The sequence below is a fragment of the Alternaria infectoria genome, assembly GCF_024043175.1.
Source record: "Alternaria infectoria strain BMP 0036 chromosome Unknown scaffold_9, whole genome shotgun sequence".
Lineage (NCBI taxonomy): Eukaryota > Fungi > Ascomycota > Dothideomycetes > Pleosporales > Pleosporaceae > Alternaria > Alternaria infectoria.
In genome coordinates, this window is record NW_026250698.1 from 369,762 (window position 1) to 384,340 (window position 14,579).

The following is a 14,579-nucleotide window of genomic DNA, read 5'->3' on the forward strand; positions in this document are numbered from 1 at the left end:
GATACTTTCTGCTTCGGCGCGAATGCAGCGGATGCCGATGAGGATGTGAGCGGAGATCCAGCAGTCGTTGCATCCGTATCCGACGCCGGATGTAGTGTCTCAGTAATCGGGTATCGAGGCGATGTATGTTGAACGAAGCTGTAGAAGTTATAAGACCCGGAGGAAAGGCTTTCTTTCAGCATCAGCTCAGTACTTCACTATTCTTCCTGCATCCTCACCTCAAATCCTTCACCTTCTCATTCTTATACCACAGCCTTCATCAGCTACCCTACCTTACCATGACTGCCTCATTCATCAAGCTATCCCTCCTTGCTACCGCCAGCATGGCCGCAGCCGCCAGCATCAATGCGACGGCCAACATCGACATCGACGTTTCTTTGGGAGCAATCCCCATCGAGGTCATCGCCGAGAAGGTCCACGTTCCCACGAAGGCCATGGTCGACCTCCTCAACACCGTCGACTATGTCACGATGACCGTGGAAGACTGGTGCCCCCTCCTTCAGCAACCCATTGAAGCCGTCCAGGCCTGGCCGGACCACGTCAAAGAATACGTCTTCACCGAACTCTCGCTCGAGGTCTCGGCCTTGGTCGCCCCGGAAGCCGCCCGTGTCGACGCTGTATCCGAAGTCAAGAGCAACAAGCTTGCCGCTCGCAACGACTCGGTCCGTCGCATGGAGCGTCAAGCGCTTGCCCTTCACGATGCGCGTATCAAGTCAGGCCGAAGCGGCTGCTTCCAGAACTGGGCATGTGGCTCTTGCGTCGTTGCTGCTGGGCTTGCAGGCGCTTCTGGTATCGCTGGATGCACTGGCGCTGCTTTGGCCGCCATTGAAGGCACCGCTGGCTTTGCTCTCGCCGCAGTCTATGCTGCCTACGTTGAATGCACTGCCAAGGTTGGTGGTGCTACTACCGCCGCCATTGGTGTTTGCCACTCTGGCCTCTAGTTCGATACTGTCGGATGATTCGCGGCTAATGTAGTGAGGTAAGACATCTGTTTCCCCTTCACCTTACAGTGAGATCCTCGTCTAACGGCATCACAGATTGTCCAGAGGCTTCATTACGCCAGATGTGTTGGGCGGTTTTGAGCAGGAAGCAAGGGGCTACTTGTGGCAAGGTTTTGTAGATCGGCGATGTAGCCACCATGTCTGTATTTGGTCGATGTTTGGTTTGGTTGGTGTTTCGATGCTTCGATTCGAATTAATGGGAGTGAGTGGTCAAATGGCTGTTGGATGTTTAATCGAGGAATTCATAGATGCAATACTCACCCGTGTCCCGTGTTCCGAGTATCACCAGCCCTAACGCGCGGTGACATGCATGTTGCACGTCTTCTCTCCGCTTAGAGACCTCGCCCGCGCCATTCCCACCTATTGAAAGGGCCCATCTCCACAGCAAGCATGTCAGCGATCAGCGCAAACCCTTGCGGCTCGTCGCCATCGCCCTCATTGTTGATTGAGCTGCACGAGAAGCTGCCACATGCGGCTAGAGGGCCCCGCAAGTCTGGACCCTGAAAAGACGTCACCCGCCAAGATATGATGGCATAGCATCAGCCGCTATTGCTCAAATACATGGCAGTCGCTTAGGACCGATGTGAACGAACAATTACGATTCTTTTTTGCTGCACCTGCATACCAAAGACCCTGAACTTTCGGTGCGGTCCTTCTACGGCCTCTAGGGACTACCCAGCTAACTGATAGCCAGGGACCAGTACCCTCCAATCACACTATTCGACACGGCACCGCCTAGACCCTAATAGTAGTTCACAGACTCCACGTACGTTTACGCTCTCAAGGTATCCATGATATCTCAGGGTCCATGCTAAAATTGACAGCACACACCGTCTTCACCATGAGTTCACGACCATCTCTCATGCCGCCCACCGAGGGCTCCTTCCTCTCATCGGGCGCCTTCACTCCCTCGGGCCTCACACCCAACACACGCTCCGAAGCCGAAGCCGCCTTCACCTCCAACAGCGCTTCGCAAACCGATGCGGCTGCTCCCGACCCAAATCTTTTGCCCCTGATGGGTGCCGGTGGAGGAAACGAGACAACAGACAATGGCCCAACTGAAGCTGTCCGCGCTTACACTGGCTACCGCCGCCCTGGTATGGCTCGAGCCAGCTCGGCGAACTACGAGAACGCACTGAAGCGAGCGCAGCAAGCGTCCGTCTCGTCCGACTTCTCCGCCGACTCTGAAGTACCCGACAACGTCACTGCAGGCCAAACAGTCGCGTCGCCGACAGGCTCCACTCCATTCCCGCCTCCCGGTCAAGGTGTAGTGCCCCTCAACTACAACTCTACTCCCGTTGGCGCCGCTCAAGGCGATGCAGTCAAGAAGACTCGTTCGCGTGGCCTGAGTCTCAGTGGCCTTGCCCAGCAGCAGGGATGGAGCGAGCAGGACTACAAGCGTGTATACAGCGCCGATTTGCTTGCTGAAGAACCGAAGAACAGCGCTGGATATGGCTCAGGCCCGAAATAAGAGGCGAGCATGACATCACGGTGCATGACGGCGTTCATGCAGACCGACACTCAGCCCAAGGGAATGCAGCGGTCATTATAGGACCGCTAGCTTGCTACAACTGCTATTACATTTACCACATCATGAGCTACATGCAAGGCGTTGGGTGGAGTTCTGCCAAAACATGGAGGTGGCAGGCCGACGATCCTGTTTAATACATCGATTATGATCCAGTGCATTTCACTATCGTCCTTGACATGAATGCGATAAGAGCCACAAACGTTGAGCAATAGCAACTACTAACTGCGTAGCATCATATTGCCCTTCTCTACCATCTTCTTATACTTCTCGCATCTCAGTTTGTGGTTGCACCTGTATGCCTCTCCACCCTCTCTACACTGCTGTGGTCCTACGCAGCATGTCATGTCTCTGCATTCGGTCCAGCAAGTCCTTTGCCCGCACGTCTGCTCACACCGTTCTTTGAACGCTTCATTGCTACTATGCAGTCTTTCGCACTTTGCTTCGCACTTCAAGTGAGCATTACCCAGGTCACAAGTCTCCAGGCATGTATCGCGAAACGTACTGCAACCCCGAGACAAAATTTCGAGTCCATTTGGGGCGGGAGTGAGCGAGAGAGCAGTCCAGTCTTGCGTTCCCGAGGAGCGAAAGGGCAAGACACAAGAACCAGTATGGCAATACGTTGGCGTACTCCCCCAGCAAGACTCCACACAATCCCGATCCGGTGCAAGTGAGGCATTGATCTCTTGCCATGTTTGTTGCTGGCATTGCGTATGGTTCTTGAAGCAATTGGGCGAGCGTAGGCTGTCTGCCAACGCGTCAAGTGTAGGTGGAATACACCTATCGTGTATGCATCGGACCCAGGACTTCACGCAGTCCTCGCACTCCACCGTATGCGCCGGTTCGAGAAGGCCAGCGCGATCAGCAAGGTCTTTGCAGATCTGGCGCTCGCACGCCCCGTTTACACCGCAGTGTACGGGACCGGCTGTGCAGAGCTGGAGCTCGCATTGTAGAGTTCGCTGGTGATCTGTTGTGTGGAGTGGGTAGGGCGGGGCGAGTTCATGCCACGGGGGATTGTATGCCATTTTGCGTTCGTGAGGTGTCTCACAGCTATTCAGGTACAGCTGACAGTCCGTACACGTTTTCACTTCCGCGTTGTCCGCACCTTTTCTCGCTTCCGCATTCGCTATCCGGTTGAGCTCTACATTTTGCAGAGACAGGATAGGAAAGCGACCAGCGAGGCCGACGTCGCAAAACGCGCACTCGGAGCATTCCTGATCCCTGCACAGATCATCGGCTGTGTTTCGATGCGATGATGAGATTGGAAGTAAGAGATCTTCAGCAGCGTCGCCCATGAGCGAGCGATAGTCGGCGTAGCATGAACGGTCACATGTTTGCTGTTCAGACCCTCGAATGCCGAATAAAGAGGAGAAAGACAGTGCGCGTACAGTGAACGGAAGAGATAAGACAATGGAGGCTTTTGATGGTAGCATGGCGGCGAATGGGATGGGTTGGTGCGGGTTGATTGTAACGAACCTCGAAGCGGGGGCCCGAAGCTTTGAACATTAGAGGAATAAGTTTCTAGGAACTTTATCGTGGGAGTTTTCACTAAGAGAAATGGCTGAGAGTGAACTGACCACCTGGGTATTCCGGGCGAGCTCGCGCGAGTCACGTGACTGGTACTCACCGCGAACGTCGGGCTTCTATCCCGCATTTTGCATTCCCTCATCTCGGCACTCTGACAAACCATGACATTCGACGCAGCCTCCCAATGCGATATAATGAAACTTAAAAAGAGCAATAGCCCATCGAAACCGTTGGTCGAGCCTGCCTAATCGAGTCGCTGATTTGAGGGTACAAACACTGAGAGCGGAGAAGGCTTGGCTTGATGTGTTGAGGCCCTAGATTGTTGTATTGCATGCTATCTGATAGGCTATTAATTGACCGATGGCGCAAATGCTCGAGAATGAGTTCAACTACTCGCTGATTCGGGTGTTTGTCAGTGTCGGGGTAGCTCTTTCCCTCACTATCGACCTATCACCTGCTTCAAACCATGAGGCAGCCGTTACCTCTACACCGCTCGTGCTTCTAGCTTGGCCCCCTTTTGTACGTCGAAGTGCTTTGTAGACCGACTTCTTCCACTCCTTCCTCTCTTCCTGCACTATCAACTTCAATTCTCTTCTCCTACCACTACATTTCACTACCATCTCATCCTACACGCTCACTGAAGATGCGATTCAACAAGATCTTCGTGGCTCTGGCCATGGTACTACCTGTGGTGTTCTCTGCCAGCATCCCATCCTCGGAGCAGTTCTGCGAGCCAGGCACTCGAAAGTGCGACTACAACGACGTGGTGATCTGCAATCCCCAAGGCACTGAATACTGGTCGGATCAGTCATGTAGCAAGACCGAAATCTGTACTATTGACACCAACAACCCTGATGATCATGGTCATTGTATCGCGACCTGCGACATCCCCGGCGAAGAGCGCTGCCTCGGCAATGAGTGGCGTGTCGCATGCAACAACGAGCACCGATGGAAAGCCATTGAATCATGCCCTACACCCGGAGTATGTAACACACTCATGAACAAGACTTCCTGCGCCACTGCAGACTTGCCACCGGCGCCTCTCCCTCCTGGCACTCCACCGCAACCTGAGCCTTGCAAAACAGTGACCGAGACGCGATGCTCAAACTGGTCAAACGGTCTTTACCGCATCGAGATGTGCAACTATGATCAATTCTGGCTTGCCTATGGGACCTGCGGATCGGAAGAGTTTTGCATGCACTGGGTGCCTGGTCAATACGTCAGCCAAGGCGAAACAAAATGCGTCTACGACCCTGAAATCCTGTCCACTGCTCCTCCTCCCAAATCCCTTGACTCTCGGTCGTGGATATCGCAAGGAACTCCAGATGCTCATGAGTATTGCGACACTGGCACATCCCGCTGCTCTGGCAACAAGCGTCAGGAGTGTGTCGACAACGTCTGGAAATCAACTATGTGTCCCAAGACTTCCGAATGCGTCAAGCATGACGATGTCGTGCAGTGCTGGATGAAGCCACCGACTCCCCCGACCGTACCAGAGCCATGCACGCCAGGCGATCGAAAGTGCGACTCTGACGCATACGCCCTCATGCTTTGCGGAGACAACGAGATGTGGCATACCGAGAAGAAGTGCACCACTTACGGAGACTGCATCACTGACGGCCCAGGGCAAGCGCACTGCGAGACTGGTGGTGTAGGTCCGTCGAATGTACAACGTCAAACCAACAGCACCGAATGTGCCTACGGGGATTGGGCCTGCGACAGCCACCAGCGCTTCATGTACAAATGCAACAGTAACGGTACCTGGTCGGTGCCGTACCAGTGCAGCAGGGCCGGTGGTTGCCAACCCGAGGGACCTACAGATGCCTTCCCCAAGGGAAGGATGACCTGCGCGGGTTTTCCGAAATACTTGTACCCTTACCCTGACAACAGAGTGTGCGAAACGGTCAGAAGCTGCGAGTACATGATGTATCTCTACCCTACTGCTGTAAGTGTCCCCCTTCCCTGCTCGTTCTCTTCTACTACGACGATACACCTGGGCTTTGCGAACAATGACTAATGCGCTGATAGGGCTCACCTGATGCTGAGACTAAGGAGAAGTTCCGTAAGAGCATGTGCGCGGACGAGGCTGTAAGTGGACTATCATCAAGATTAGATGGGGTGGGCTAACTTTCTTGCAGTGCATGGACTGCGATCGCTGCACTTACAAACTCGGACATGGCGAGGTGCTACAACCTGATCTCCGAACCCTCATCCATGGCTCGCCGGTGCCTGACAATTTTGACTAGTAGTCATGAGAGAGTAGGATGAAGTACCATGTCGGCTTGAGTATAACGAAGGCACTTGGTGATGGGATTGATGTGTGGTGGAAACTACGCACGACCCAAAAGGGATGTCAATATGTCTCCGACATGGCGAACATTCTGACCTTGGGTAACCCTATTATACTCACCTGTAGTCCTCTACCAAAATGAATGGCTTACCAGCTGAATCACAAGTTTGCAAGCCGGTGGTACCCCCCAAGTCGATATAGTCCTCTCTTGCTATTCACTCCTCAACCCAACGTCATAAGATCTTTCACAACGCCGACGCGACTGATCAACACTCTCACCCACCTCTTTTACCCAACACTCAGTTACCGCGCATTCCTCTCCCAACACACGAACCAGGCAACCACAACAGCTGCGCAAACATGCACCCCATCCTCCTACCCATTCTTACCCTCCTCCTAACCCCCCTCGCCTTCGCCGCAACACCAACCACAAACCCCCGCACTACAACCTACCGATGGATCCCCAAACCCGCAACCCTGCTATCCGAGATCCCCGGATCCGGCGTTTGTGACGAGGAGATTGAGTATTGCATGAAGGTACGTATCCGCCACTGAGACCAGGAAAAAGCGAGAAAACGAGAAGCGAGAGAAAAGGATCGATCGCTGTATTCGAGCTGACGGTTTGACAGACCAAGATGGGTTTGACGCGACAGCTACAGATGCAGCAGTGTAAGCTGTGGGCTTGTGCGTTTCATGATACGGTAAGTTGGGTTGGAGAAGGATGGGGAAGTCAAGTTGGCTAACGTGGTGGTAGTGTCCTGGGACTAGGTACTGTGATGTTGAGTACACCCTCTAGCGACGTTGACGGGCGTACTGTGTGAGAGATAAGCGTAAACTGCATGGTGACAATCTGGAACATGTATCCGCATAGATGGTGGTAGACAGTAGCACAAAAGACGAGCCATCTGGAACAAGATGGGGAATTGGTCACTGATAAATGTGAAATACCTCTATATGAGCCAAACGACCCTTCGAACTTTTGTTCCTCTTGTTGCGCCGATCTTGCCTTAGCGCCATGCTATGCTTTGAAACCACTTTTGTTGTATCCGCAACTCCTGATGTACCGTTCATGCTGGGCCCCCGAGAAACCTCATCAGGTACCCTCCCAACGGTCCAAAAAGCGGAAATCCTGTGTTGTGACCTCCGTTCCTGCCGAGCCACAGGGCATAGGCACCCACTACCATGGCAAGACCAAAAGCTCCGTACCGGCGGTGGTGCCAAACACGCAATTTGATGTAGTGTATTGTCTTGACGGCCTGTCTCAGGCTCTGCGCGCGACGGAGGTCCTGCTCCTGCTGCAAAAACAGCATCTCGCCATCCTCCAAGGTAAGATGACGCAGACTGTTGTTTGTCGCAGACGATTTGAGTACGCTGGAGGACGAGATGCGCCACCACTCCCAGCTGTTGAGCGACGCAGGAGGTAGTCTCTCGTACAGCTCCACGGTCCGGGCGATGTGGAACTCGACGTCAAAGGGCTCTGGGAGCTTTCCTAGCATGACGTAGAGTATGTCCTCGTCTTCCTTCTCGTACTCCAGCAGCTCCTCCCTCTTGGATAGCACCACAGCTGCAAAGAGGTATATAGGCATAACGGCATGCCGCGCCAAGAAGAAGTCAAACAGCCTCGTGATATCCTTGTAGTCTTGTATATTGTGGGCGAACATGGTGATTGTTCCGGCAAGCGCAAACGAAGGCTGGCTCTTGGGAAGGTGGTCGTACAGAACGGGATCGGCCGCGCGAAGGATCGGTCGCAGCAATTCGAGCTGGGCGAGGGCTGGATCGAGCGACGACAGCATGAAGTCGCGAATGCGCAGCAGGCTTAGTCGGGCAACTGCAGCGGGGGCATGTTCGGGGCCGAGGACAAGTAGGAAGACCTGGACTATATCGTGGTAGCCCTGGAAGTAGCAGAGCGTGGGGTGATGGCGCAGGACGTCGAGGATGACATCGGAGAGCTGCTCTTTTCGACGATTGAGCTGCTTCTCAGATTCTGGTCCTATTAGTATGAAACACGAGTTGGTTCGCTTGTATGCAACATACCGTTCCTGGGGTAGTAGACAAACGCGCGGTTGACATCCAAGCCAACCTGATGCTCATCCTTGTGTTCGGAGAGATGTTTCCATGGCTCCTTCTCCGAATCCTTGTCAGAGCATCCTAGCAAAAGAGGCCCTATAGTTGTCAGCCTAGTGTGGAGATGCGTGCAATGGGAGGCCTACAAGCAGTGCAACGCAAGCTATCGCTGACGAGGCCAGAGGGACTAGTCGCGAGGTCTACCAGGGCGGTGACGTCGCCATTGTCGATTGCGGTGCGTACTAGAGACTCCTTCTCCTTCTCGGCAGGCGTCAGTTGGGGAACGGGGGTCGCGTGTCGCGTGGGTAGGCTGCCAGAGCTCACTGAGCGCGACACGGAGCCAGAGGGGGTGCGTGATGCCATGACAGTGCCCGCATTTCGAGACGTGCCCTCAGAACGCGGCAGCGGCAGGAAAGAGCTGGATCTGGGACGCGATGACGTGGCCAACGTGGGCCCTCGTGTGCGCAGGAGAGCGCAGGGAAGAGATGCAAGAAGGTGGCAAGATGTTTGTTGGAGGAGCTACATGCTGTTGCGCGTAGGCATCCCAGCTGCCGGGTTGACGTGACGGGTCGCGCCTTCCTCCTTGTCCAACCGAGGCGCTTGGCACCCCACCGACTTGTGAAGGTCAACTACCGGCACTTGCCGCCTGCTATCCCATCGCCATCATCTTTTATCCGCTGTCTGCGCGGGGGTGACGACCGTGTAACCCGACAACACCACTCGCGCCCACCCTGCACATCTTCGCCGGCGGCCATCAAGGCCCGAGACGCTGCCGTGCCGCCAAATCTTCCGTGTCGGCGCACTTGTCTGCATGCTCGACACCTTCACGCCGACCAACCATTGCTGGAAGACCTCCCGCACCCTAGTCAACTACTGCGCCGCATCACTGGACTTGCAACCAACTCACATAGCCATCGCGATCCGACCGCGATCCGACTAAGATCGTACTCCCTGCTGCACGATCATCTGGTGATCTAGATCGGTACCCCATTCCGATACTTGAAGCGCACTACACGAGCCTTTCCGCGCTCCACACGTGCTGCGTGCTAGTAGTAGGTGCAGCCAGTAACTCCATCTCTGAGAAGGTGTCCAGGGTGCTACAGTGGCCTGCTAGCTGCCGGCTTGAGTTGGTCAAGGCATCCCGGTTCCAGTTCCCTTAGGTCGCTGCTGCTATTCCACTCACCACCACTAACTGTCCAATCCAGCCCTTGCCACATCCGACAGGCTTTCTGTTGCATCAATTGATCCCAGTACCTATTGCTGAACTTCCTTGCCTCATCAGCCTGTCTGACAAGCCTGTTGCGACAGGCAGCAACATGTCATCCGTTTCAGCTCTGAACAGTGTGCCTTCGTTGCTTCTACGTGCGCTGGTCTGATCTGATCCCGTGTTGCGCGCGGAATCTGTCACCATCGTTTTCGGTTTTCAAGCTATACTTTGTCTCCAGCCTTCCGACGAGGCCTTAATCAAACATCATGGCCCAAGCCCACGGCCTCAGCCTCGTCGACGGTGAGTGGGTTTCCAGACCGCTCGACCCTTATCAGATCATGGCCAACGCGCCTCAAGATAACGTTGAGATGCTGGATGCAACGCCCAAGCCAACAAGCCAAGTGCCTGAATACGGCATACTGTCGCAGACCGTCTTCGAGACACCGCTCAGCAGACTCATCCTCCCGGCGAATATACGTCACAAAGATCTGATTGACTTTGTCATGGTCGGCGAGGACTTCATACGTCTCAAAGAGATCCGTGACTATGGCCAGATCCGTCATGTAGCTTCCAAGACTGACTTCAACGGCGGCCGCATCATCACCGCCAAAGTCTTTGGCGACCCTCGTGAAGTTTCCGCAACCACAAGTGGCAGTCCTTCGCTACATCAAAATTACATGAAGCACAGGACTAGAAAGTCGACTACGGAAAACGGAGACGACGCCTTACCTCCGGAAGTCGTTGTGCTTACTCTATCAAACCGGTCCTTGATGTTCTTGTGGGCTCAACACGATACAGCGGGTACTGCCACTTTCATTCAGAAGACCATCAAGCTACCTGCAGGGAGTTCCCGCTTGGATCGTTTTGGTACTTTCCTCGCTATAGATCCCAAATGCCGAGCAATGGCAGTCGCAGCACATGAAGGGCGCTTTATTCTCTACAAGACGAAGCCGATGGAAAGATGGAGAAGGGATTCTAGAATGAGCAATGAGATTGCTACGCCTATCGAAGATGAGCGAATCATGTCTATTGAAGGTCAGATCATGCACATGGATTTCTTATCATCAGGAGGTGGTCAGGACGATTACCACGTCGTTTTGCTGTTCGTTGTCGTCCTCCAGGGGAGGACCAGGCTCACCTGTTTCGATTGGGATTGCAGACAGGATCTCAGTAAAGCAACCCCGCGGACGGAGCGATACCTTGTCCAGCCTGGTAAGTGTATACACGTACTAAGTAGATTATGAGCGTTACTGACCTGTCCAGAGGACACGATACCTTCTCTACTCATACCCCTTCGCCGGAGTCCCGATTTCCTTCTAGTTTCCGACGACCACATCTCGGTTTACAAGAATATTCTCTCTGGAGATCCAACGCAAACCACAGTGTCGATCGACAAGTCAATACTTCAATCAATACTGCCAGGCGATGGCAAGCACGCCCCCAAGTGGACCGCTTGGGATAAGGCGCCACGCAACTCCGATTACCAAAAGGAGGTATTCTACATTGCAAGAGAGGATGGCCGTATTATGTATGTGGTGCGAGGGCCAGCGGGCACTCTGGAGATCGATGAGGCTGGTGATTGGCAACACCGGATTGACACCTCCTTTTCATGCTTGAGTATCGACAACTCAGAAGTGTCGCAGCAATACCCAGATCTTCTGATTGCCGGCGGGGCAAGCAATGACGGATTGGTTTGCAAAGTCGGCGCCTGGCCCGCTGAGTACTCGTATGCAGTGCAATATCCGAGCACAAACCAGTTCTCCTTCGTCGACAACATACCGAATTGGACGCCTCTTACAGACCTTGCAGTGACTAAACTTTCTAGCCCGCGCGCGCCAGACGAACGTCAACGGTCTTCCATCTTCGTCGCGACCGGCAACAGCCCACATGGAGAGATCTCGGAGCTGCGACGCGGCATACAGGCTGTTGTTGACGATAGTTTCAGCGGCATAAACGGCTGCGCTGGGATTTGGGTGGTTGACCATGGAAGTCACATGGCAGACATCGAAGGCACGATGAGGAGACAGCATTATGCCATATTTTCGATAACGCTTCCGCCAGAGACTTTGGTAATTCGCATCGTTCGCACACAATCGGAGAGCCGCGCAGACTTCACTGGAGCATGGGAAGAGGGCTTCTGGGATAAGTTCCAGACACCCAGCGACGATGATCCACTCGAAGATGATCTGATGCGAGAAGAGGAGACCATCTCGGCATGTCCCTGGTCCGACACAATATCGATCCAGATCACAAGGCGAGAGGCCCGCACTCTTCTTCGGCCAACATTGAGACAAATCGAGTCTTTGAAGTTTGACTCTCCGTTGCTGTTGGCTGTCACCCATACTGCGTGCCCTTTCATCGCGCTTGCGTCTCGAAAGAGCGGCCGTGCGCTATTAGAAATCATACCAATCTCAAAGGGCGGCAACTTCGACCGATCGAATGCATTCCAACATCAGCTAGCTCATGATCCCACATGCGTAGAGACACTGGAAATCGACGGCTTTCCATATGTGTTTGTTAGTACATTCGATTCAAAGGTTTTCCTCTTCCAGTACTCGTATGACGAGACCTCATTGATGTTGGAAGACTCCTGGGAAGACCAAGATACCCTCAACGGTTCGCAGAAGCTCTGTGAGAGTGTTGCAGTTCTGAGCAAGGACGGCAAGAATGTTCTGGTGTGCGCAATGCGGGATGGCACTCTTCTGAGTTCGCCAGTCCACGTAGAGCACGGTGGTAAGTTTGAGCAGACCCTAATACGAGACGCTTCTCACATCGTACAGTCATATCACCCCTGTCCTGGAGCACTACTCATATGGGCGCGGCTTCGGCCAAGATTACCCGCAGCGAAACAGATGTATCTGCAGCGTTTGTTTCTTGTGGATCAGATTTCTGCCGAGTGCGCCCCTCTTCAAGTGAGTTCTCCTGTCTCGACATTGATTCCATATGGTTTACCGACCGCGGCCACCCCGAGTACAATCAATCGCCAGTATCGGCAATTTATCAATTACCATTCCTTCCAAAATTGGACGCTGTTGGGAGAAATCTCGGTGGATTCCTATTTGCAGTCGCCGGAGATCGTCTACTCTTCTCGCAGCTCGATGCAGACGTGAAATGGTCAAGTCAGGACAAGCCTTCTACTATTCCGCACGACTCCAAGATCGTTCCTAGGAAACTCATCACGGGCGCCAAACCGACCAATATACTGTACATGCAGAAGTTACGGCGAGTACTAGTGTCGACTATGGAAGCGAAAGAGAGACGAGGGCCACCTTCTGGCGAACGATTGTTGCACTCATCAATCAAGCTACTGAGGGTGCGCGACGACAGACCGACCGATGATTTGGAGGTCAAACAGGAGATTGAAGCGCCGGTGGAGCGACTAGTCGTTGCCCAAGCTCCTTTGATGAACGCCGAGAGGGTCTATTCCATCGTCGAATGGCAGTTTTTGAACAAAGATAGCAAGAGATATAATCTCATCATTGTTGGCACCGGAATCCAAACCGGCCCCTCGCAGCATAGCGGAAGGCGGCTGATCTTCAACACTGGCAAATCGGGCTCCAAGCTGGACTTGCAGAAACAGTCAACATATAACGATCCTGTCTATGGCATAGCGCTGTGGGACAACCAGACGACAGTCAGTATCGTCGGGAAATCTTTATGCATCGATCGTTTCGACGAGGAAGCCGGTCGATGGTTCCAGCGCGGTAAAACAGATCTGCACTCTCCAGGGATTCATGTGTCTGTCATACAGCCATTTGTCTACGTTTCGACGCTCCAGCACTCACATCTTTGCTTCAAAGTTGTGCAATCAGCACGACCCGATACTTTCGAGTTTGTGCGGGAGTTCTCTGATAGTGGTATGCGCAACTGCGCGCGGCACCTGGTCATGGAGTTGGCAGACAAGGAGGGTACTAGCAACGATCGATTCGTTTTACTCACCGATAAGAAGAGCAGCTCGGTAACCGGTCTCTACCAGCCACCTCTTCGGACCCATAGTAACGCTTCACCGACATTGTTCGAAGCATGCCTTCCCCGATCTGTGATTCGTCTCGACTGCGGCGATATCCGCCCACCTTGGCGCCGTCCAAATCCTGCAGGAAAGGTCACCGGAGTCCTTGTCGACGATATCATCGGCGCTTGTACCGATGGCACGATCTTCTCTTTCTCCATTCTTTCCAAGGCCGCCTGTCTACTACTTCGCCTGATACAAAACCTGATCGAGGTGAAGTCGAATCGTTCGGGCGCCCACAAACACGACACAGTCAAACCCCGTAGTGGCGATATCTTCAATGTTCTCATGAATAACATCCCTGGCAATCAACACGGCGAGATTCTGGTTAGGGATGTAGATCCACGGTATCTAGGTCAAAGCCTCCAACGAGGCGCCAAGCACAAGCATATTGACGGCGACTTGCTGAAGAACTGGCTACATGAGGATGGCGATCTGAGGAGTTTGGTATGGAATAACGCAGATCAAGAGGTCAGAAAGCTCTACCAGAAATTCGCGCTGGATGTCGAGGAAAAATGGGGAACGGTGGAAACTGGGGAGACCAATGGGCACGGGCAGCAGCAGTTCTGCGAACGCGTAAAGAGATGGATGAGCGAGGTACTCATGCCTGTGCTATAAAACTCCAGGCACCCATACTAGGGCTGGCTACCATGCATGTTGCATCCGAGAAGAAAAGTTATCTGAGGTAGAAGCACGCGTCGTCTTTGAAAATACTTGTTGGGATTCAACAGTGTGCGTACGAAGCAGAACGTCCCCTTCACCCATACCCTGAGTAAGACATGCCATCTCATGTCGCACACTGTTCGTCCACAACCACGCAACGCAACTATGAGACAACACTGTCTCTCTAGCATCGTGTAAACAGAATCACATAAAGCTCATCACTACTTAAACTTAGCAGAACCAGCTTTCACACGCCATCCTGCCAGTTTGCCATTTTGCCATACTGCCAT

The 14,579-nt window shown here is 53.4% G+C and overlaps 5 protein-coding genes across 5 annotated transcripts; 4 read left to right on the plus strand and 1 right to left on the minus strand.

Annotated features, from left to right (window-relative positions):
* Positions 1–278: 278 nt before the first annotated feature.
* J4E92_006076 (uncharacterized protein) lies at positions 279–941 on the plus strand (the record flags this gene model as incomplete). Its single annotated transcript, XM_051497450.1, has 1 exon — positions 279–941. The coding sequence occupies one exon, from the start codon at positions 279–281 to the stop codon at positions 939–941; it is 663 nt and encodes a 220-aa protein (XP_051352097.1).
* A 621-nt stretch (positions 942–1,562) lies between these two features.
* J4E92_006077 (uncharacterized protein) lies at positions 1,563–2,472 on the plus strand (the record flags this gene model as incomplete). Its single annotated transcript, XM_051497451.1, has 3 exons — positions 1,563–1,568; positions 1,761–1,767; positions 1,826–2,472. The coding sequence occupies 3 exons, from the start codon at positions 1,563–1,565 to the stop codon at positions 2,470–2,472; spliced, it is 660 nt and encodes a 219-aa protein (XP_051352098.1).
* Positions 2,473–4,699: 2,227 nt separating this feature from the next.
* Positions 4,700–6,302, plus strand: J4E92_006078 (uncharacterized protein; the record flags this gene model as incomplete). Its single annotated transcript, XM_051497452.1, has 4 exons — positions 4,700–5,715; positions 5,947–6,001; positions 6,103–6,144; positions 6,195–6,302. 4 exons carry the CDS (start codon positions 4,700–4,702, stop codon positions 6,300–6,302), a joined length of 1,221 nt encoding a protein of 406 aa, XP_051352099.1.
* Positions 6,303–7,413: 1,111 nt separating this feature from the next.
* J4E92_006079 (uncharacterized protein) lies at positions 7,414–8,773 on the minus strand (the record flags this gene model as incomplete). Its single annotated transcript, XM_051497453.1, has 3 exons — positions 7,414–8,330; positions 8,381–8,509; positions 8,557–8,773. 3 exons carry the CDS (start codon positions 8,771–8,773, stop codon positions 7,414–7,416), a joined length of 1,263 nt encoding a protein of 420 aa, XP_051352100.1.
* Positions 8,774–9,955: 1,182 nt separating this feature from the next.
* On the plus strand, positions 9,956–14,244 carry J4E92_006080 (uncharacterized protein; the record flags this gene model as incomplete). Its single annotated transcript, XM_051497454.1, has 3 exons — positions 9,956–10,829; positions 10,881–12,350; positions 12,683–14,244. The coding sequence occupies 3 exons, from the start codon at positions 9,956–9,958 to the stop codon at positions 14,242–14,244; spliced, it is 3,906 nt and encodes a 1,301-aa protein (XP_051352101.1).
* Positions 14,245–14,579: the final 335 nt, after the last annotated feature.